This window comes from Callorhinus ursinus, unplaced genomic scaffold (genome assembly GCF_003265705.2).
Source record: "Callorhinus ursinus isolate GAN/ISIS: 27379988/994484 unplaced genomic scaffold, GSC_fseal_2.0 scaffold12, whole genome shotgun sequence".
NCBI classification, from domain to species: domain Eukaryota; kingdom Metazoa; phylum Chordata; class Mammalia; order Carnivora; family Otariidae; genus Callorhinus; species Callorhinus ursinus.
The window spans coordinates 39,642,189-39,666,911 of record NW_027397074.1 but is presented as its reverse complement, the minus strand read 5'-3'; the positions used below and the strand labels follow the sequence as shown (position 1 = coordinate 39,666,911).

The 24,723-nt window shown below is 39.2% G+C and overlaps 1 protein-coding gene and 1 pseudogene across 4 annotated transcripts in view; one reads left to right on the top strand and one right to left on the bottom strand.

The window, feature by feature from the left end:
• IGF2BP3 (insulin like growth factor 2 mRNA binding protein 3) overlaps positions 1-24,723 on the top strand; it is a 152,762-nt gene that overhangs the window by 24,709 nt on the left and 103,330 nt on the right. For all 4 annotated transcript variants that reach the window (XM_073898969.1, XM_025873014.2, XM_025873013.2 and 1 more), the window contains exon 3: positions 21,404-21,452. In XM_073898969.1, coding sequence (XP_073755070.1) covers positions 21,404-21,452 — 49 coding nt within the window. The remainder of the gene's footprint in view (positions 1-21,403; positions 21,453-24,723) is intronic.
• On the bottom strand, positions 16,930-17,029 carry LOC112825374 (U6 spliceosomal RNA; annotated as a pseudogene).

Below are 24,723 nucleotides of genomic sequence, written 5' to 3'. Positions count from 1 at the left end.
ACTGAGCCATACAGGTGCCACTTAAAAAGCACTTTTAAGAGTGCCTTGGGGGGAGCCTGGGTGGCTCAGTTGTTAAGTGGCTGCCTTTGGCTCAGGTCATGATCCCAGAGTCCTGGGATCGAGCCCCCCATCAGGCTCCCTGCTCAGCTGGAGCCTGCTTCTCCCTCTGCCCCTCCCCCTGCTTGTGCTATCTCTCGTTCTCTCGTGCTTTTTCAAATAAAAAAATTTTTTTTTAAAGATTTTATTTTTTTGACAGTGCACAAGCTGGGTGAGCAGTAGGCAGAAGGAGAGGTAGAAGCAGGCTCCCCATTGAGCAGGGAGCCAGCCCAATGTGGGGCTCGATCTCAAGACCCTGCAATCATGACCTGAGCTGAAGGCAGACACTTAACTGAGCCACCCAGGTGCCCCTCAAATAAAATCTTTAAAAAAAAAAAAAATGTGTTGGAAGCTGGGAGGGGGGGAAATTGTGGTAATATAGTATGTTCAGTAGGATTAAAAATAGTGTTTTTTTGTTTTTTTTTTAAGTAAACTATGTCCATTGTGGACTCAGGATGCTGAGATCCAAGAGTCACATGATTCATGGACTGAGCCGGCCAGGTGCCTCCAAAATAGTGGAGTCTTGATTGAGGAGTAAAGTATGTTTACCTATATCTGGATTGATAATATGTTAAAATTTGTTTTATTTTTAATTTTTTCTTTTCTTTCTTTTTTTTAAAGAATTTATTTGAGGGGCACCTGGGTGGCTCAGTCGTTAAGTGTCTGCCTTTGGCTCAGGTCACCCTGCATCGGGCTCCCTGCTCAGCGGGAAGCCTGCTTCTCCCTCTCCCACTCCCCCTGCTTGTGTTCCCTCTCTCGCTGTATCTCTCTCTGTCAAATAAATAAAATCTTTAAAAAAAATTTATTTATTTGAGAGAGAGCATGAGCAGGAGAAAGGGGCAAAGGGAGAGGGAGAAGCAGACTTCTTGCTGAGCAGGTAGCCTGATCCCGGGGCTCGATCTCAGGACCCCAGGATCATAAATGCCTCTGTTATTAGTAGGATATTAACAATGTTACGTTATTTCCTAATTAGTACTTGTTATAGATTATTAAAATTTTCTGAAAATTCTAGCATGTGGTTTATTCCCATCATCAATTATGGAAATAAGAAAGGTGTTTGTGCAATATTAACCCAAAAGAAAAAAAGAACAAAACCCCCAAACCACGGGGCACCTGGGTGGCTTAGTCATTAAGCGTCTGCCTTCGGCTCAGGTCATGATCCCAGGGTGCTGGGATCGAGCCCCGCATTGGGCTCCCTGCTCCATGGGAAGCCTGCTTCTCCCTCTCCCACTCCCCCTGCTTGTGTTCCCTCTCTTACTGTGTCTCTCTCTGTCAAATAAATAAATAAAATCTTAAAAAAACAAAAACAAAAACCCAGACCTATGAAAATTACAGAGTAGTCCTTTTAAAGGACATGTAAAAAAACATATTACATTAACTGGAACTAGTTTAGTGCTCTAAATTTAATTCTTAGTGTTCTTTTCCCCCCAACTTCTTTGTTTTTAAGATTTTAAGATTTTAAGCAAATCTCTACACCCAGTGTGGGGCTTGAACTCAGAACCCTGAGATCAAAAGATGCATGCTCTACTGACTGAGCTAGCTGGGTGCCCCTCAACTTCTTTGTTCAAAAAAATTTTTTAATTTTTTTCAATTAAGTATACTCCACGCCCAGCATGGAGAGAGAGCATGAGCAGGGGGGAGAGGCGTCTTGATCTGATCATGACCTGAGCCAAAATCAAGAGTTGGAGGCTTAACCAACTGAACCACCCAGGCACCCCTAAAAATACTTAGGATATTTTACTTTTAATGTTTTTTATTTTTCTAATGGTGTTCTTAAACTGCTTCTTTGGGTTCCCAACCTGCTGTTTTATTTTTAAAATTAGAATTTTTGTTGAAAAGTCTTATTAAAATATTCTGGAAAAGACTGAAATTTGATTTGTAAACTTAAAAGAAAAAATAGTTCAGGATTTTAAAGAAGGAAATTAATTTTAGTTTTTAGGTTTTTTTTTGTTTTTAAGATTTTATTGATTTGAAAGAGAGCACGGGCACAAGTGGGGTGGAGGAGGAGAGGGAGAAGCGAGGTAGGGATCCATCCCAGCACCCTTAGATCATGGCCTGAACCAAAGGGAAATGCTTGACCAACTGAGCCACCCACGTGCCCCTTTTTTCTTTTTTTAAAAGATTTTAAGTGATCTGTACACCCAACATGGGGCTTGAACTCACAGCCCCCAGATCAAGAGTCAACACTGAATGAGCCAGCTGGGCAGCCCTATTTTTAGCTTTTAAGCTGTTAACATAAATGATGTAAAGTGAAATTTACATTAATGAATTTTTAACAAAAATACTGGTGTGTTTTGTTTAGGTGGAAATTTAAAACATTAGTGTACGTCAGTCTAGCTGATTCTGAATTTATGGACTTATTTAAAGATAGCTTTTATATAAACTACATAATTAAATGTTATTAAATATAATGAAATTATAGCTAATAATTTGATACTGTGTAATATATCTGATTAGTTATATGTTTTCAATCTAAACAAGTTTATTTTAAAAATAACACTGTTTATACTTTCTAAATATGTAGATCTGACATTTGAGTTTTGGTCATCTTAGATTTGTATCAGTGTGAATGTTTAACTTTTTCAGAATAAGTTCTAAATTTTATAGTAGCGCAGGGCACCTGGCTGGGTTAGTGATTAGGGTGTGCAGCTCTTGATCCTTGGGGTCGTGAGTTGGAGCCCCCACACTGGGGGTGGAGATTACATGAAAAAAATTTTCTAGGGTTGTCCGGGTGGCTCAGTCAGGCCACAGTCAGGCCTCTGGGTCTTAATTCGGCTCATGATCTCAGAGTTGAGGGATACAGCCCCGCGTTGGGCTCCACACTCAAGGGGGAGTCTACTTAGGATTCTTTCTCTCCCTCTGCCCCTCCCCCCAAAAACAAATAAATCTTTAAAAAAAAGGTTTTTTATAATGCTATTAATTAAAAAATGTTAAAATTTCACTAAAATGCTTTCTTGGTTAAAATTCTGGTAACTAGTTTTATTGTAATTTTTAATTTGGCTATCCTAAATCTCTAAATTTGTCAGTGGGCTAGGTGGATGTTTTAGTAAAATAACCTCAAAATTCCTAAAACAATTTTTTTTAAGATTTTATTCTTAAGTAATCTCTATACCAACACGGCGTTCAAATTTAGAACCCCGAGATCAAGAATCACATGCTCTTCTGACTGAGCCAGCCAGGCACCCCAGTACTGAAACTTTTTGATTAACTTTGAAACATGACTTCTTGAAATCTGGGTATTGGTCTCAGCAAAGATTGAGTATGTATGTATTTTGTTATTCCAATAATGAAGCAAACACAGAAATGCTGAATTAAAATTTTTGAAAATTATACTTCATTATTTGAACAAAACTTTAAAATTCCCAGGATGACATGAATCTGTAGCCAACCGATAATAAATCTATTTCAAGAGATTGTTTTAAAGCTATTGGTATTTGCAGTTTGACCTCTTGGCTTACTTGCAGTTCAGTTTTTCTTTACGCTTACCTATTGAGCCCTGCTAGTGATCACCTGTGTGCCAGGTGGTAGGGAGACAGAAAAGCATTATTTTCTCTTTTGAAGGAGAAAAACTAACATTTTATGGTAATTTTATTCAGTTAGAACAAATTTGTATGAAATGTGCATTAACATCTTTTTAGCCATTGTCGTAATTGGCAGTAACTTTAAATGCATAGCTGGACTTAATCTTTCAGACTGATAATTTGCAGTTTCTAGAGGAGGTGGGAACTGTTAACATTCTGGAAGTCTCTTCTGTCTACAGAATTTTAAGATGTGTGTGTTATAAGTAAATCAGATTTGGTTGTTTGGTTTTTTTGATGCTATTTGTTTGGTCTCCTAACTGTCATGACTCTGAATTTACAGGCTCTTGAAGAGATAAACCGAATTGCACAAATAGCATTTTTCCTGTTGCTTTTTCTGCTTGTATTAGAGTGAGGATAGAATTGTAATAGTTTTTTAGTTCCCCAGTCTCTATATTTAAAGCCTTCCCAGGTCCTGAAATACTTAAAGTTCTAAACATAGGGGTAAATAAATAAAGGCTGTCCCAACAGTTAAATCTGTAGGGAAAGGAATTAGAATCCCAAATATTTGTAAATGACATTGTAGTCTTAAATTTAAGATGTATTCGGGTTTTAATCATCAGTAGAGTATGCTAAATGTAAGTGTATGTAAGACCTTTTAGGAAAAAAAGTTAAAACTTTAACCTAGGTCCTTTCCCAGCCCTTCTGAAGCCTGGGTAAAAATTAAAATGACCTGATAAGCGGACAAATGGTGGTTAGGGGGTGTGTTTGTGTGCTGCCCTCTGGTGGATGGTCTGTCCTGATAGCTTACCTTCTGCATTTGTTTCTACAAGTCAGTCTTCAGGCAATTAATTAACGGCTTGGCTGTTTAACACGTTCTTAAGTGTTTTGAAAATGCATAAGCTTTTATTTTAACATTTTTACAAGGTGTTAAAGTCTAAAACCCAGCCCACTAAAATTTTAATGCCCTGTACAGATTGTTAACGACAGATTTAGTTTGTGATAGTTTTTCTAATAGTAAAGCTTTCAAAACAGAACATTTAGGAAAGGGCTGGACAGGCCGGGTGGAAAGGGCCATTTTAAACTCTTGATGTCAGTATTACAGAGAAAGCCTGAGGGCAGGTAGATGTGTTGTGGGTACACTTGAGGGAATGTACTGTATGTACTGTGCAAAGGTGAGAGCCTGTATACTTGTATACCTTTGGTGCTCAGTGCCCTGTCTCCTTTTGGCTTATGCTAAACTTTTTGGCCAGTTACATTAACATGGTAAAGAAGACCAAAAGTTTCTGCCTTTGAGAGACTGTCTGTCCTTCATGGGTTTGGAGATGTGAGTCATAGATAGTGTTAGGGTATAATCACACTGATTATTTTTTTGATTATTACTATTTTAAATAATCTTTATGCCTAACTTGGGGCTTGAACTCACGACCTCAGGATCAAGAGTTGCATGCTCCATTCCCCTGAGCCAACCAGGTGCCCCTACTCACAATGATTATAAGCATGATACTACATTTTAGATTGTCTTGACTGAGCCAGCCAGGCAGCCATGATAGGCAGTTTTAATATGTCACGTTCTAAACATGGCAGAAAGTGGAGTTGTTGAATTTTCTAGCATCTGGGGTTTTTAGGTTTATTTAGATTTTACCATCACTGCTCTTGGAAATTTGTCATCTTTTTCTTTTTTCAGAATGTAATTGGAAGTAAGAATATAATTTGGAAATGTGAAATATAGTTACTGAAGTTCTAAAGAAAAAACACAAATAGATTTATCATAAAGCTGCTTTTTTTTTTTAAAAGTTTTATTTACGTAAGTAATGTAGCTCTACACCCATAGTGGAGCTCGAACTCACAACTTGGAGATCAGAAGTCGCATGCTCTTCCAACTGAGCCAGCCAGTGCCCCTTTTGTAAAGCTTTGTTAATTAAAAGACTAATGCCTAATACTTTTAAGATTATTTTAGCAAACAGCTTTTACATATAAACATGTTGGGCCGTTGAAAGGACTTCTCAGAAGGGAACTTCTTGAAATATCCTATGCATTGGATATTTTATTGTCAGTAGAGTTATTTGTCTTATTTATGTCTCGTATTAGCTGCTGGGTGAAGCTGGATATTTTGGTTACCTGAAATGATCTACTCTGTTTTGATGTGACCTCATTGATCATCCTCTATGAAATGTGGATATAAACTAAGTAATTTCTAGAATTTTCTGCAGGAGATTGGGATTGATAGTATTATGTTTATATTGGACAGTTTTCTTGAAGATCTGTGGGAGCGGTTTTTTTCTTACATAAAAGTCAAATAGTAGGCACCTAAAATTAAGGTAGAAATAGCATGGAAATTGGAGTGAGAAGTTTCAGTTTGGCTTTTCATTTACCTGCTTTTTACCTTGGTTAAAAGAACCTCTTGAGACTGTTTCCTTAATCTATAGAGTGGGACTATTAATGCCTACTTGACCTGGTTGTTGGTGTAAGGACACATTGAAAATGTATTTCAAGTGCCTGGCATGATCTTTTGCCCTTTAGAGGTCACTGAATAAATGGTATCTCTTCTTTTAATTCTCAGTATTGAAATTTAAAAATTGATTCTTAAATTGTAATTGTGGCAGGAATAATCTGGAAATGATTACTCTCCCTGGGTGTTGCTGACTTTAATCTTGCTAGCAGTAGAAAATGCAACTTTTCATCTGCTGCATCTTTTTGTTTGTATCAGAATTGGCATAAATCCAAGTTGTGTAGAATTGTTGGACCGTGTAACAAAGAATTCTTTCTATTTTTTATTTTTTTTGAAGATTTTATTTTAGAAAGAGCATGCAAGTGCACATGAGCAGGGGGAAGGGCAGAGAAGCAGACTCCCTGCTGAGCAGGGAGTCTGATGCAGGACTTGATCCCAGGACCCCCGATCATGACCTGAGCTGAAGGCAGACGCTTAATGGCTGAGCTACCCAGGCGCCCCCAAAGAATTCTTTTTAAATGAACGGCACAGATAATTTCATTAATATACATTGTTACAAGATAGTTTTTTGTGAATATTCTATATTTGAAGTTACACTGTAGTTATTAAAATGAAAGGAATCTTGTACTATCCACCTTAGGCAAGAGGAGACTGTCATCTAAAGCAGTCTTAGGGGGCGCCTGGATGGCTCTGTCGTTAAGCCTTTGGCTCAGGTCATGATCCCGGAGTTCTGGGATCCAGCCCCACATCTGGCTTCCTGCTCAGTGGGGAGTCTGCTTCTCCCTCTGCCCTTCACCCTGCTCTTGTTCATTCTTACTCTGTCTCTCAAATGAATAGATACAATCTTTTTTTTTAAAGATTTTATTTATTTATTTGACAGAGAGATAGCGAGAGCAGGAACATAAGCCTGGGGAGAAGCAGGCTTCCTGCTGAGCAGGGAGCCGGATGTGGGGCTGGATCCCAGGACTCTGGGATCATGACCTGAGCCCAAGGCAGATGCTTAACGACTGAGCCACCCAGGTGCCCTGAATAGGTACAGTCTTTAAAAAAGGGGGGCAGTCTTAGGACCTTTTAGTGTTTCTGCAATATGGGAAAGGCTAATGTGGTTGAAGGTTATGTGAGTGAAAAGTACTTAGGCTTCTTCACTATTAGACATTTATACAAACTTAAATCATATTTTTCTTCTAAAACTTCTTTTCTCATGTTACAAGTATTGGGCTTGATTTTGGTGGGGTTTGTCATTTGTGAAAATGGTGACCTCTAGAGACTAGAGAGCAAAAAGAAATTTCAAAAGTACTACAGTAGAGACAATAATGTAATAAATCTTCTTCACCCATCACCTAGCTTCAAGAATCACCAGCTGATGACTAGCCTGGTAACCAGCCGGTTGGATATCTATGCCCCAGTGTCATACATCCCCTGATTATTTCTGAAGCAAATTCAAGATAGCCAATTATATTATATTCCAAGTTCTTTACATTGTTTCTGTAAAAGACAAGGACTTAAAGACTCATTACTTATAAAAAACATTGGCACTAATTCATGATAACAAATAGTCCCAATTTTTCCCAGTTGTCTAATTATTTTGTTTTGTTTTGGCAGTTTATTTGAATTAAGATTTATGTAAGTTCCATACATTTGTGATTGGTTGATATGTCTTAAGGCTTTATTTATTTTTTAAAAAGATTTTATTTTTGAGAGAGTATGAGTGAGCATAAGCAGTGCAGAGAGGCAGAGGGAGAAGACTCTCATTGAGCAGGGAGCCCGATGTGGGGCCTGATCCCAAGGCCCTGAGATTATGACCTCAGCCAAGGGCGGACGCTTAACGACTGAGCCACCCAGGCGCCCCTTTCTTTCTCTCTCTCTTTAATGTCTAGGTTCCCCATCTTTTTGATACTTATTATACAACTTAGATATTTGTCCTGGAGAGTTTCCCAGGGTCTGGATTTTGCTGATGTCATTTAACATGTACCTCTGTCCCCAGAGGACACCATAGGTCTAGAGTATTTATGATATTCAGTGATGCTTTATTATTATTATTACTATTATTATTTTTAAAGATTTTATTTATTTATTTGACAGAGAGAGACAGCGAGAGAGGGAACACAAGCAGGGGGAGTGGGAGAGGGAGAAGCAGGCTTCCCGCCGAGCAGGGAGCCTGATGAGGAGCTTGATCCCAGGACCCCGGGATCATGACCTGAGCCAAAGGCAGACGCTTAACAGTTGAGCCACTCAGGCGCCCCTACTATTATTTTTTTAATTGGCAAACATGTTTAAGGCAAGACATGAGAATGTTTTAATGTCTTAGCCAAGTTGTATTTGTATAAAGGAATAACAGATTCAAGTAGTTTTTTTCATGTGAGTTCAAGTCTGTAGATGAGGAAGCATGTTGCATTGAAGTGAAGCATAGATTCTTCAACCTATTCTTCCTTAAGTAGTGTAGACATACCTGTTTTTTTTTTACCTCACTGGAAAGTAGTTTTTTTTTTTTTTTTAAAGATTTTATTTATTTATTTGATAGAGTACCAGGCAGAGGGAGATGGGGAAGCAGGCTCCCCCATGAGTGGGAGCCCAATGCAGGGCTTGATCCCAGGGCCCTGAGATCATGACCTGAGCTGCAGGCAGATGCTCAACCGACTGAGCCACCCAGGCGCCCCCTCACCAGAAAGTTAAGTAGCTTATTAAGCAAGAAAAAATTGGCTGCTATAAACCTGGTAAGGTTGCATTGCATTTATATTACTTGTTATTTATGCTCCTTGCTGGGAGAAGGATTATCTACAAAGTGGTATATGGTTATATCTTGGGAGAAAAGCAAGAGTTGGGTTGCTTTGGTACAAAGTATGTCAAACCAAGATGTTTGGATAAAACTTATATTCCTTCTTTGTTTTCTTGATACCTAAGAATTATTAAAGACCTAATTATTTTAAAAAACTTATTGTAGAGGCAGATGGTGTGAGTGGGGGGAGGGTCAGAGGAAGAGGAAAAAAAGCAGATTCCTGGCTGAGTGTGGAGCCTGACTCGGGGCTCGATGTCATGACCAGTCATGACCTGAGCTGAAATAAGAGTCGGACGCTTAATTGACTGAGCCACCCAGGTGCCCCAAGAATTCTTGACTTACATAAAACTGGGAATTTTCATACTGATTGTCTTATGAGCAATTAACAATTGTTTGCTTATTTTATTTGCTTGATTATATAAAACATTAAAATTGGAAATATAAACCCTGTGGGTTGTATAATTCTACTTAGAAACAAGGCATCTACACTCTTCCTTCTTCAGACTCTCAGATAGTGGGATAATTGTAGTGTCTAAAGTTCATGAGTAGGTGATAGAATTTAATAGTAAATGTCGACTTCACTTAAAAAAAAAAAAAAAAACTAAAACCCCAAAAGCCAACAAAACCAAAATCCAAGGATTTAGGATTGGCCTTAGATACGAACAACATCCAGTTAGTAGTAACGTAAAATAAAAAGTGTTAATGTAGAGATACCCCTATATTCAAAATACAGCACTTTTAAAAGTTTAATCACCTTAAAACACCTCTTCTTGCAGGTACAATTACAGTTTACTTAGTGATGGTGAATTTTAAGTGAGACATAATTCCCTATGAAACTTTTTTCTTGATCCTGAAATTCCATTGACAAACAGAAATAAAATTTGATCAATTGGTTTTGCCTTTGAGTGTCAAGTATACTAGATTTTAAGCAGCTCTGTCCAACTGAAAAATGTGAACTGTATATGTATGCAGTTTTAACTTTTCTAGTAGCCACAGTAAGAAGTAAAAAGTAACAGGTAAAATTAATACTAGTATTTTATACAATTCAATATATCTAAAATTTTAATCTTTTAACATGTGGTCAGTATTAAAAATTGTTGAGAAATCTTTTTTTAAAATTATTTGTTTTAGAGAGAGTGAGCATGAGCAGGGGGAGGAGCAGAGGGAGAGCGACAAGTGGACTCTGTGCTGAGCGCAGAGCCTGACATGGGGCTTGATCCCATGACCCCACGATCATGACCTGAGCTGAAATTGAGTTGGATGCTTAACTGAGCCACCCAGGCACCCCTTTTGAGAAGTTTAAAATTTTTTTTGTACTAAGTATTCAAAATCTGTTATACTTTATACTCACAGAACACATCAATTCAAACTGGATTAGCCACATTTCCAGCCTCGTGCGGCTAGTTGCTATTCCATTGGACAGAGTTGTTTTAATACAGACAGCTTTTAAAATCACTTTTTAAAAATGAGTCTTGCTGGAAAAAAATGTATTGGTATTTATAAAATTAATTTAACTGGAAAAACATGGAAATGAATAATTTTCTTTGCTTTTTGTTTTTTAGGGAATGATTAATTTTCAGTGTGACTCAAACATATTAGACATTTTGTATCTGAGTATTCCCTTGTGATCACCCTAATTTTCAAGGAAGATACATGTAATTTGCTATATTGTGTTAATGTTGTACTTCAGAGTTAAACAGGCAGTGAGCTTTTTATTTAAATAGTAACTCCCTAGTGTTCAACTGCATGTGTTTCGGTGGTTGGTTGAAATACAGGTGGTGACTTTTTTGTTTAAAGGCTCAGTTTCAGTTTCAGATTGAAGACTACAGAAATCTTTAGCTATTCAGGAATTAAGGATCAGTTTGTACCGTATTAATTCAACTATTTTAGAACACTGTTCTGTTGTATTGTATTGCCTTGCACATGTCCTAAGGAAGTGTAAGAACTTTGTATTTCTCCATTGATGGGACATTTCTCCTACAAGAGAGTGTGTATTGCAAACATTAGTAATAGGGCCAGCACACAGAAGCACATTTAGCCTTTCTTGGACTCTGCCAGCCTATGCTGTACCCTTGGCTTTGGTCAAGTTTTCATCCATACACTTATGGCTGTGAGACTTTTCTACATAGATGAAGATAAGGTGTGCAACTTTAAAACATATATACACTTGTTTTATTTAAAGGGACTAAAACACGGATGTGGTTCCCATGGTGATCTGGGAGTTAGGGGATGACAGAAGAATCACTTCAGATTTTCACTTCCAACTTTTTTTCATTCATTCCTTGTTTAAGCAATGTTGCTTAAATTGCTCATAATTAGCCAGGCAATTTGCTAAGCACTTGAATATGCAACAGTGAATAAGATAGAAATAACTTAGCCCTCCTGGGATTTGCCCTGTTAAATAGACGTCAGTGGTCCCCAGACTTAAGTATGTGTAAATTCACATTTCTCCAGCCCACCTCAGAGATTCTGATTTAGGAGGTCTGCATTGGTGCCCTGAAATTCTCATTTTAAGAAGCCCTCCTGGTTCTAATGTAGCTGGTCCTGTAGACCACACTTGGAATAACATCTGTATGGTTGAGGGGACACCATACTTTTCCTCTTTTCCTTTCTTCCATCCAGTATTCAGTTCACTAGGACCTGGCATCCTCTTTAACTGTTGGAACAAATACGTGTTTTTTTGTTTTGTTTTTTAAGGATTTCATTAATTTATCTGACAGAGCAAATGAGAGAGCACAAGTAGGGGGGAGCAGGAGAGAGAGGAGCAGGTTCCCCACTGAGCAGGGAGCCTGATGTGGGGCTGGATCCCAGGGCCCTGAGATCATGACCTGAGCAGAAGGCAGAAGTTTGACTGAGCCACCCAGGCGCCCCTTTAACAGAGATTCTTAACTTGATGTCTACCTGATTTACTTCATGTTGCTCCCTCCTTCCTGTTTTTACTGACACTTTAAGACTGACCTAAAATGTCTGATTTCTTCTGCTAGGCTGTAAAATCTTTGGGAGAGAAAGCACTCTGATGTTACAGAGTTAGTTAGAACTGTTGGAATCTAGAACTGGTTTCTCTTGCTTTATCTTAGGTTATACTACAAGTTGGAAATAAGGCTGATGTCCCCCTTAACAATAAGTAAGCTTTATTTTATAAAACAAAACCAAAAAAATTGAAAGCCACCCATGATTCTCCCAGCTGGAGTGTGTAATGGTCCCTTTTACTGGGTCTCTGGGTGCTTCGTAGTTTCCTCTACAAATTTAAGGCTAGGTCTTTGAGCATGCTACAGTTTTATATGAGAAAATAACATAAGAAAGAGAATCCTTGAGTCAGAGGCTTTGATAAGAGACTGTCAAGTCAGTGATGAGGCAAGGTTATGCCAGTTGCTGCTTTTCACCAACAATGTGTATTAAACTTTTTTAAAACTTGAGGTGGACCAGGGCCCCTGGGGGGCTCAGTTGTTAAGTGTCTGCCTTTGGCTCAGGTCATGATCCCAGGGTCCTGGGATCGAGCCCCACATTGGGCTCCCTCCTCAGCAGGAAGCCTGCTTCTCCCTGTTCCACTCCCCCTGCTTGTGTTCCTCTTGCTGTCTGTCAAATAAATAAATAAAATCTTTAAAAAAAAAAAAAAAAGAGGTGGCTCTTTTAAAGAGCCACTTCTTAAAAAAAAACAACTTAATTCATAACTAGAAAATCAGGAATGATATATATGCATATATAAAATATTGAATGCTATTACTAATATAAGTAATTAGCAATACTAAATTTGGCCGGGTTGAACAGGTTCCTTTTTGAGTATAGATTGAATTGGTTGGTACAGCTGGAATTAAAGTGTGCGGCTGGTACAGAGTGCCTCCATGTGGTGGGTCAAAGAGGCCACACTATACTGCTCTAAATCCACAGGTTTGGCTTTTTTTTTTTTTTTGGAAAACAACTGGTCCAAATGTGGACCATGTATCCTATTTCCTTGCGTAAGAAAACAAGGCAGAGAGAAACCGGTTACAAGTTAGATTTGGTTTTCTTTTCCTGCCTTCTGCTGGTGTTAGCCTGTTAGATTGTGATTAGAGCCTCAGTCTTGTTATGAGGTGAGAAATCAGTGATTTCCTTGATTTGTATAAGTGTTGGTAGAAAGAAAGGGGTGCAACAGAGCCTTATGTGGGAAATAAGGTGAAGAAAATGTACATTCAGGACGTGTAGGTAATTTGGACAGAAGGTTGCAAGTCTAATACATTTTTGTTTCTTGCATTAGGACTTACCTGTGAAATGACTGGCTTCCTAAGCACCTGGGTGCCTGTGTATGCAGTTGTCCTGATACCTTGAGGCAGTTGAGTTAGCCAAGTTTTCAGCATTGTTGCCTTCCTTTCTTGGTATTAATATGTAACTTTGTCCATTTAATGTCAATATTGAGTCTTGATATGTAAATGATCGTTTTTTGGTTTAAAGCTGTGGGATAAAGTGAAAATTTTGTGTAGGATTAGCCTATTTTTGACCTTGAGGGTGTAATAAAAATTACAGCCTGTAATCTTTCTGAAGTCATTTGATGTGGTTACATTGTTGGTTGGATTATAAGTGAAATCAGTGATTGAATATAACATAGTTAAGAGAGTAGACTCTGGAGCCAGAATGCCTGGAGATGGATGCTGACCCTGCTACACATGAGCAGTGTATATTTGGACAGGTTAAACTTATGCTTTGTTTCCTAATCGATAAAATGCTGACTGAGAGGGTTGAATGAGGTAACAGACACTGTCTTAGGCAGTGTGGCTGCTATTGCAAAATACCACAGACTGGGTGGCTTAAACAACAGACATTTATCACATTTCTAGAGGCTGGGAAGTCCAAGATCAAGGTGCAGGCAGATGCTTTCTGTTCTTGGTAAGAGCCCTTTCTTCCTGGCCTGTGGAGAGACGCTTTCTTGCCTTCTTGATGTGGCTCACATGGCCTCTCTTCAACATGTGCCAGTGAAGGAGCACTGGTCTCTCTTCTTGCAGAGATAGGGATCCTGGGGCGCCCGGCTGGCTTAGAAGAGCATGCAGATCAAGATCTTGGGGTTGTGAGTTGGAGCCCCATGTTCAGTGTAGAGAAACTTTAAAAAAAATCTTAGAGAAAAAAAGGAGTAATCCTCCATCCTCATGACATCATCTAACTAAGCCTGAGTACTTTCCCAAAGGCCCAGCTTCCTAATACCATCATGTTGGAGGTTAGAGCTGCAACATAGGAATTTTGGGAGGTGGGGGGACACAAGCGTTCCATCCATAACAACATTTCCTTCTTTATATTCTTATCTGCTGTCAAACTTTACAGTGAAGAAACGCAAATAAGAAAGATACGTGGCAATAACCTAGTAATCTAAAATTTGAATTGGAAGTAATCCACATGAATATATGGTTTATTTCTCTTTCCAACAAAATGTCAATTTTCCAGCTGTGGCCTAGGAGCAATGACCACCCTAATAATAATGAGCACTCTAGTGACTAGATTGTGTCTCACTGTATTAGGTGCCTAACCACTAAGCCACCCAGGCGCCCCTTATTTAAATTTTTTGAAGATTGTATTTTTGAGAGCGCGCGCACAAGCAGGGGGAGGGGAGGGGCCTAGGGAGAAGCAGACTCCCCGCTGAGTAGGGAGCCCAGCATGGGGCCCCATTTCAGGATCCTGAGATCACGACCTGAGCCCAAGCCCAAGGCAGACGCTTAATGACTGAGCCACCCAGGGCCCCTTTAAAATCCATTTTAAAAGAGCTACGAGGGGTGCCTGGGTGGCTCCGTCGTTTAAGCGGCTGCCTTTGGCTCAGGTAGTGATTCCAGGGTCCTGGGATCCAATCCCTGCCATCGAGCTCCCTGCTCAGCGGGGAGTCTGCCTCTCCCTCTCCCACTCCCCCTGCTTGTGTTCCCTCTCTCGCTGTCTCTCTGTCAAATAAATAAAATCTTTAAAAAAAATAAAAGAGCTACAAATATTCATAAATAAAAGGCGGAAGTGGCGGCGTCTGGGTGACTCAGTCGTTAAGCATCTGCCTTTGGCTCAGGTCATGGTCCCAGAGTCCTGGGATCGAGCCCCACATTGGGCTCCTTGCTCCACGGGAAGCCTGCTTCTCCCTCTCCCACTCCCCCTGCTTGTGTTCCTGCTCTTGCTGTCTCTCTTTCTGTCAAATAAATCTTAAAAAAACAAAAAACAGAAGTGGCAAATTTGGGATGGTGGGTATGTTCCAGGAGGCAGGCCTTTGGAGTGGGAGAGAAGCATGGGTATCTTCAATTGTCTTGTTCTAATTATTTGGGCAGGTGTATTCGTAGATGTGTAATATTTTTATATTATAAAGCATAAAACATTGTATATCAAATTCAACATAGTAAACAATTTATTGAAAATGACACAAAAGGGATAAAATCCAGAATGAGTAAGGACTCCTGGGTGGCTCAGTCAGTTAAGTGTCTGCCTTCAGCTCAGGTCATGGTCCTGGGATCAAGCCCTGCATCGGGCTCCCTGCTTCTCCCTCTCCCTTTGCCTGCCGCTCCCCCTGCTTCTGCGGGCGCTCTCTCTCTCTCTCTCTCTCCCTCTCTCTCTGTCAAGTAAATAAATATCTTAAAAAAAAATTCCAGAATGAGTAATCATTCAGGATCTGTGACCTATCCACCAAATAAATGGCAAAATGAGTGAAGACCTAAAAGAGATCAAGTCCACATGTGTGTATTCTGTTAGGATTTAATGTAAGCTCTACACCCAAGGTGGGGCCTGAACTCACAACCCCGGGATCACAAATAGTGTGTGTTCTACTGACTGAGCCAGCCAGGTATCCCTCTGTAGGATCTTGATAGGAATAAGCCAACTGTACAAGGATATTTATTAAGCAATTGGAAATAGAATAGATATCTGATATCAAGGAATTTCTGTAAATCACTTTGAGGAGCATGATGGTTTTATAGTCTCTGTTTCTCTTTAGAGAACGAGCACACTATTGGCTGTTTTCCCTCTTATGAACTGTAAGAAAATCATTGGAAATGCTGGTAGTTTCTGATTGGCAGATCCTTGAGTCTTGGGTTTTTCTTCCCCAGGTATAGATTATAACAAATTTTAATTTAACTATCAGTTGCGTGCCTTTCAGGTGCCAACCACTGTTCCAGGTTCTAAACACAACAGAGAATGAGATAGCCTAATTAATTAGTTTCTGTTCTAAGGCGTGTATATCCTATTGTTACTTAGGTTTGCTTCAGGTGGAGGTAGAACACCAACTCACTTTGCTGATAGTTAAACTGAACTTGAGTGATTAGGTAATCATATGGTAGAAGTATTTCCATATCCATTTTCTTGACTCTTAACTATTTAGAATCAAACCTAAATATAACCTAATTTTAAAAGCTGGGGTGGGAGATCAGTGAAGCAGTTGATGGTCCTTTTTTCTTTTTTTAAATATGAATGAACTTGATTTACTTGGATAATTTTTTTAATAGAATTTAACCTTGTTTTATTTGTTTAAAATAATCTCTACACACAATGTGGGGCTCCAACTCATGACCTTGGGATGAAGAGTTGCATGCTCTACCATCTGAGCCAGCCAGGCACCCCTGACTTTACTTGCATTGCTAGGAAAATCTAAAACATAATACTGAGCAAAAAAATAACTTGCAAAAGTTATATATAGTAAATTTATCTATAAAAATAGGGAATGCAGGACGCCTGGGTGGCTCAGTCGATTGAGCATCCAGCTCTTGATTTCTGCTCAGGTCGTGATCTCGGAGTGTTGGGGTTGAGCCCCATATCAGACTCCGCTCTCAGTGAGGAGTCTGCTGGAGATGCTCTCTCTCTCTTTCTACCCCCCTCTGCCCCTCCTCCCACTCACATGCGCGTGGGCACGCTCTCTCTCTCTCTCTCTTGCTTTTTTTTTTTTTTTTTAAGATTTTATTTATTTATTTGACGGAGAGAGAGAGTTAGCGAGAGTAGGAACACAAGTGAGGGAGTGGGAGAAGGGGAAGCAGGCTTCCTGCCGAGCAGGGAGCCCGATGCGGGGCTCGATCCCAGGACCCTGGGACCATGACCTGAGCTGAAGGCAGACGCTTAATGACTGAGCCACCCAGGCGCCCTCTCTCTTGCTTTCTCAAATAAATTCTAAAAAAAATTTTCACGAATTTGCGTGTCATCCTCGCTCAGGCCAGGCTAATCTTCTCTGTATCGCTTCAATTTTAGTATATGTGCTGCCGAATGGAGCACGCAGGTTGTGCATAGCCAACTCGTTAAGTGCAGCAGAGGGATGGATGTTCTCAAGGACTTCCCAGGTCAGAAGTTTGTGTTTATGTGCTGGATGGTTAGAATTCATGCCTTTTCTAGGTCTCTTTTAATGCTGAGCCTTTTGGGTCTTGTACTGTTGAGAAGGGAGCATGGGGTTAGGAGCAGGAGAGAAACTGCAGAGGTTAAGGTAAGTTACTGGTAAGTGGGAAAGAACAACTCTAGATGTGAAAACATTAACTATATGAAAATAATCTGATGTTTGTCTAAAATGAAACTTGAGAGAATCAGATAATGGAAATTGGATAGCCATTTAAGGGAAATAATTAGTTTGGAGTGACTTTCAATAAGTAAATGGGTGTTGGATATACATTTTGAAGAATGTGTTGGGAAAACATGGCTAATGGATTACTTCTAATGTACAAAAGATGGTATTCTATTTAAAGAATTTCTTGGGAGCCCTGTGAAGTGGGATTTATTTTTGTGATATGAATAATCACATGTTAGTTGACCTAAACTCTGTATGTACCCTTACATGTGTACTTTTGGGGGAAAATTTTGATAATATATATACCCAGGAAAGAGTCAAAGGGGATGAATACTTAGTTTCTTAACACTGCGCTGCTAATACTTACTGACGGGTGCTTGAATAAAACTTAGTACTTGCAGAGGTGCCTGAGTAGCTTAGGTCATGATCTCAGGGTCCTGGGATTGAGGCCCCCAGTTGGGCTCCCTGCTCAGCGGGGAGCCTGATTCTCCCTCTGCCTTTGATGCCCCCCTGCCCCCCACTTGTGCTCTTTCTCTGCTCTTTTGCTCTGCTCTGTCTCTCTCGCTCTGCTCTCTCTCTGCTCTCTCTCTTGCTCTACTTTCTCTGTTGCTCTCTTGCTCTGCTCTGCTCTCTCGCTCTGCTCTCTCTCCCGCTCTGCTTTGCTCTGTCCCTCTCTCTCGCTCTGCTTTGCTCTGTCCCTCTCTCTCTGCTTTGCTCTTTCGCTCTCTCTCGCTCTGCTTTGCTCTGTCGCTCGCTCTCGCTCTGCTTTGCTCTGTTGCTCTCGCTCTGCTTTGCTCTGTCGCTCTCTCTTGCTCTGCTTTGCTCTGTCACTCTCTCTCGGTCTGCTTTGCTCTGTCCCTCTCTCTGACTCTGCTTTGCTGTCACTCTCTCGCTCTGCTTTGCTCTGTCCCACTCTCTCGCTCTGCTTTGCTCTGTCGCTCGCTCTCTCTCTGCTTTGCTCTCTCCCTCTGTCTCGCTCTGCTTTGCGCTGTCGCTGTCTCTCGCTCTGCTTTGCTGTTGCTCTCTCGCTCTGCTTTGCTCTGTCCCTCTCTCTCGCTCTGCTGTCTCTCTCGCTCTGCTTTGCTCTGTCCCTCTCTCTCTGCTTTGCTCTGTCGCTCTCTCTCGCTCTGCTTTGCTCTGTCTCTTGCTCTGCTCTCTCGCTCTCTCAAATAAAATCTTAAAAAAAAAAAACAAACCAAAAACTTAGTACTTGCATATGTGTACTTGCATGCGTGTGGTAAATCTTATTCCTTGGTTACCCATGGTAAATACTACACAATGTTGAGTAACTTTTCTGCTAGCTAAAGCAACATATAGCGGTGTGTAATTTGTACATTAGACCTCTTAGTAGAGTGTGTTTGTGTGTATATGTATTTTTTTTTTCTTAATTTGGGTATGGAGCTCAACTCGTGGCCCAAACTCATGACCCTGAAATCAGGACCTCAGCTGAGATCGAGAGTCTGATGCCTAACTCACTGAGCCACCCAGATACCCAAGTAGAGTGTATTTTTAAAGGCTTTTATGGGAAATATAACATTATCCAAAAGCAGAGAGACAGTATGTGCACTGCACTTTAGTATTTGTTAGCACATGAGTTATTTTCAAACAAATCTCAGACTTAGCATTTCATGTGTAAATTCTGAGACTTAGGTGGTGGTTGAAATTTTTTTTTCTTAAATTGACATTCTTACCATCTCTTTGGTGTATTGTCCCTGATGATTGGGCTTTTGTTTTACTGTCCCATAAAAATAATGTAAAACTGCTTTTTCCTTCCTCCTTAGTTTATGCGTACAAACAGGATGTACCTGAGTTTGGTTAATCTACATGTTCTTTATAGTTCCCTAAGGGATAGGTGGTATCTGACACATATTTCTCATGCTTTGAGGGAAATGCAAGAAAGAAAGGACTGGGTTATGAATGTGGTCTAAGTTGTGTTTTGCTGTGGTACTTCAAAATAAGTGGATTATTTGACCAGGAAAGGGAGATTTCTAGTTTTAGAAGTTAAGTAATTTAATTATTTCACTTGATATGTTAAGCCCAATTGCTAATATATATATTTTTTAAATAGCTAGTTGACTATAAATTCCTTTACCTTCTAAGGGGGGTGATTTTGTGTGTGGCCTCTATTTTACAATCTCACATAATCTCTTCCTCCCCTTCTCCCTCTGACTATTGAACAAGGGATAGAAGAAGAGAGGATTAAATGCATTATATTAAGTATTCTTGTATATAATTGATATTATGTAACCTATGTATTTATATATATGGACATTTGAACTAAGGTCGGGTTTTTTTGGGGGGTATTGAGCTATGAAAGCTTAATGAATCAGAATGGTTAATAATTACACATACAACGAGTTAGGCAATATCCAAACAATTTATACACATAGATATAATACCAAAGAGTTGAATGGATGACACAAAGATTCGTACATGTAGGATGCTGAGACATTAGAATTATATTAGGTGTCAGTAAAACCAATAAAACCATCATAGTAATGAAGTGTTTTGTATATATAACAAGTGATTGTAAAGAATGCTAAATAACTCGAATAGCAAGTTTGAGTAGGTAAAGAGACAAATTGACAGCGTTTTTGACCAGTAAAGAGAGGATGCACATTTCCAAATGCCAACCAGAATTATTTCCATTGGAAAGGTTTTAGGCCTAATAAAAATTCCATAAACTTAACGAAAGCAGAAATCTTTATATATATGTGTGTGTGTATATGTATATATATATATTTTTTAAGACTTTTTATTTGACAGAGAGAGACACAGCAAGAGAGGGAACACAAGCAGGGGGAGTGGGAGAGGGAGAGGGAGAAGCAGGCTCCCCGCTGAGCAGGGAGCTTGATGCGGGGCTTGATCCCAGGACCCTGGGATCATGACCTGAACCGAAGGCAGACGCTTAATGACTGAGCCACCCAGGTTCCCAGATAACATATTTTTGAGCATTATGCAATGACGGTAGGAACCATCAGTTGAGGTGTACTCAATACGTAATACCTAGCTAAATACATATTTCATTAGAGATCTTTTATATAACGACTAGTTAGAAACTTTCCTTCAAATAAATAATATCTTAAAAAAATAGTTTGAAGTTTCTTTTTTTTAAAGTTTTTATTTTAATTTGAGTTAACTAACATACAGTGTTAGTAAGGTCAGTCAGGGATTTTTAGTGTTTTCTGTACTTGGTAGCCTGAAACTTATGGACCTCATAGGATGTTTTTCAGTGCATAACATAAAATACATAGGATTATGAAGGAAATCACTGATTTTTGAAATACAGTTAGCAAAATGTTAAAACTCATAGTAAATATGTACTGCTTAACATAATTTCTGGCAACACCTCTGAATCTCACAGTAAGGGGTGTAGATGATAAAAACCTGCAGCAAGTTAATGCGTTATAAAAATATCTGCTGTATATTAATGTCAAAATTACAAGTAGTGTGATTCTACTGTGGTTTAATGCCAACATTCACAACTAAGGAGGTACTAAATTTCAGTTAGGGGATAGTGAAAATAAATAGGTGATTTTTATCCCCCCCATCTAGGTTCCCTGTATCTATTTATGGACCCCTTGGCTGTCATCTTAGATTAAGAACATCTGTAGTATGGATTTGTTTGTGTCCTGGTATGCTTAATTTGAGGCTTGAGGGCTTGAATTTAGAATATAGTCACTAGAGGAAGTGTTTCTCAAATATAATTTAAAAAAGCCAATTTTAGGGGCTCCTGGCTTGGCTCAGTCAGTAAAGCATGGAATGCTTGATCGTGGAGTTGTAAGTTTGAGCCTCACATTGGTTGTAGAGATTACTTAAAAAAAAAATCTCAAAAACTAATTTTAGTGGCTTTTAAAATAAACTGTAATAATCCAATGATGCTGGATCTCCAAATAGTCTTAATATGATCCTGTGATCAACTTGGTCTCCTTTTTCCTCCTTGGGCTGCATTTTCTTATTATACATTGGTTTGTATGTAGTTAATAAAAAGTTAATATGTTAAATAACTTCAAAGCATCCATGTTGGCTATTAATGTCTTTTGTTTTCATATTTTATTTTTCTTTTATAAAACATTTTAATTCTTCTGCAGGATCCGGAAACTTCAGATACGGAATATCCCGCCTCACTTACAGTGGGAGGTAAGAATTTACATATTTAATAAAGTCAAGATTTCTGTATCTAAGCTTACTCTTAGTTTTTTCCAAGCATTTTTCTACTTCCCCCCAACTCTGGGTTGTGCTAGAACACAAAATTCTTATGTATTGTCTTACTGTGGGGTTTTCTTTGCCGCGGCATAGAGTATCTCTGTTAAAAATCTGCTCTTTGATATACTTTAACTGGGTAATTTTCCTCATTCAGTCCCATCCTAACAGAATCTTGTTTGAGATCTTTCTGATGAGTTCACCAGTTATATTTAAATATGGATTTCTCTCCCTAGCAGAATTTTTAAAGACACATACCTGCTACTTATGCTTTATTTTGAAATGTTAACTCTGCTTTCTTTTGCTCAGACGGTGGCACTGTAGTGACTATGTATAAACAAACTATTTAGCACAATTGAATCCCATTGTCAGTAACTTCCAAAACATAATAATGATGTCATGGTGAGAATTTGAGACACCAGTGGTTGAAGAGATTTAAAAACCATGTCTGTTGAACCTTCCTGATGATGGAACCTGAAAATTCCTGGCACCTTGGAGAAGTGGTGCCGGGAAAACTGCTCAGCTTTTATATATTTTCTAATATAAAAATCAAGAGTAGTTAGCTTGGTGTGTTTCACTTTAGTCTTCTGAAATGACGTTTGATGAGTCAGTCACTAAACCCAAAACCTTCACTGAAATGAAAAGTATGGTTGAAAGGTTTCTTTGGCAGTAAATTAAGGCAGGTTGGTCTGAGGTGTGATTCTCCCAAGGTCCCATTTGGTAACAAATCATTTATGCTCGTAATATTCTAGAGCATTTATTTTCAGAACAATATTATTGAGTTTAATCTTTGCTGGAGGAGTTCTTTCTTCGGTATATGCTAAATATTTTCCAAGTTATATGATGTATAGAAAGTATGTTTTTGTAGATGGAAACAGTGACTTTTAAGATTAAACCTAAGGCATTTTCCTGTTTTAGATTAATACTTGTTTAGGAAATTCAGTAGCTTGGAGGATGGGTACTCAAATCAAGTGTTGTGCTAGTCAAGGTTACTGATTTGGTTCCCCTATTTTATTTTTATTGATATATTTGATCCCTCTATTTTGGTTTGTATGATTTTTGGTTTGTATACACTCATATAGTGTAGCTTTCAATGAAATAATCAAATGGTAGCAGCCAATTTTAAGATAGGAATACTAGCACATCAGCTACAGGCAAGGGGCGGTTCTCTTTTTATTCATTCATAGTATCTCTTCAAATTTAGATTGCACTAGCTTCTGAAGCATTTAATTTATTGTACTTTTGGTGGCTTTTCAAGGTTTTAGTTTACTGTATTTCTCATTCTGGGTAAGATTTAATTCATGAGAATAAATATCTGTTTGCCGTGTTCAACTCTTTCTTAACTTTTTTATATTTCATTTTGCCCTCCTCCTAGCCCTTTGAGGTAAGGTGAAGTTGGGGGCGCTATCTCCTTTTTCAGGTGGGCGAATAAGGGCACACAGGATTAAAAAAAATAAGAACTACTACTGAATTGTAAGACGCTTAGAACTAGACTTTGAAACTCTTGACCTTTGATTTTAAATTTTTTTTTAAATGTTTGAAATACTGATAAAAAATTACTGAGGGCTTGTCAGGAGTAGAATGAACTATTAGGGTGTTTCCTTTTACTTGAAGACTTGAGTGAATACCATCTGTTACTTCCTTTTTGAGATGAGTCACTTTGTATAACGTTTTATTTGTACACACAGAGTATGCTGGCTGTCTTGTGCCAAAGCCATATAGACAGTGATAATTTTGGATTTAAAGGTCCAGATTCCCTTTATAATGGAGGGATTAAACTTTGAATCCACTGGTTTATCTTAGATTCATTGACAATGGAATGGCCAAACATTTGTGCCTTCTGATTGGATGCAGTGAGGAAATACAGAGAAACACAGGTGAAATAGTCTAACCTTATTAAAAAAAAAAAAAAAGACTTGACTGGTTTCAATTTCAGTCTAACTTTGAATCACCAAAAATATAGACAATAGAGGCACAACTTTAAATGATGCCATGAAGAAACAACTAGTCAAGTCCAGAATATGAGACATTCCACAGGACATGTGATACTGTTCTAGTCAAACAAGGGCATGTTAAAAGGGAGAAGAACTGTTAGGGACTAGGACCTAAAAGGATAACAAACAAGCATATACTTAAAGTAAGTCATCTGTGAATCATGTCAATAGTCCTTCGAAGCAGCATGAAGTATCTAGAAAAGCCTCAGTGGCTTTTGGGGTCAGTATCTAGAAAAGCAGGCTTTTGGGGTTAGACTTGGAATTGTATCCCAGCTCCACTATTTTCTAGTTGTGTGATCTCTGAGCAGGTTTTAAAACTCTTCTGAGCCTCATTTTGTTCATTTATAACATGAGGATGAGGATCGCAGCCACCTCATTGGGTTGCTGTGAACATTGATAGAGTGATGTATGCTAAAGCCCTTAAAAATGCGTAGTACATAGAAGTGCACACTACATTTAAGCTAGGACATGAGCAACAAATCCACCTTCTCTTTTTTTTAATATTTTTTCTTAAAAAATGTTTTTTTAAAGATTTTATTTGACAGAAAGCACAAGCAGGGAGAGTGGCAGAGGGAGAAGCAGGCTCCTCGCTGAGCAGGGAGCCCGATGTGGGGCTCAATCCCAGGACCCTGATCATGACCTGAGCCGAAGGCAGTCGCTTAACCAACTGAGCCACCCAGGCGCCCCCAAATTCATCTCCTCTTAACTTTATGTTCTGGTGCTTGTCTTAGGTCCAGCCTGGAGCCCAGAAAACACTATGTTTTTCACCAGGGGAAATTGAGTGTAAAGGATTACACAGGTGCTGGAGGACTGAAAGGGGGAATCCAGAGGTGAGGACTGCAGGGAATGGCTACCATTTGAAGGCTGAGGGGTCAGACGAAAAGGTTGAGATGATCAGATCTTCGAAACTTGGAGAGAGAGCCCTGAGTATTTGAGACTCTGAGCAAGGGTTGTGGCTGGTGCCTGGGATGGGGGTGGGGGAGGGAGGTTATGAAACTGGCTCTAGGAGTGGCCATGGCAGCTAGAGACTGAAACGCACTGCTGATAGGGACAGCTGATAAATGAGAAAGAGCCTGTCCTGCGTCCTTATTCCTGACTTCCAGTCTCTGAAACTACCAGGGAACTGAGGTCAAAGGAGTGATATAGGGTATAGAGTCCTAGCATTGAAAAGTTGAAAGGTAGATCTGGAACCAAGAGCTTAATATTCACTCAGA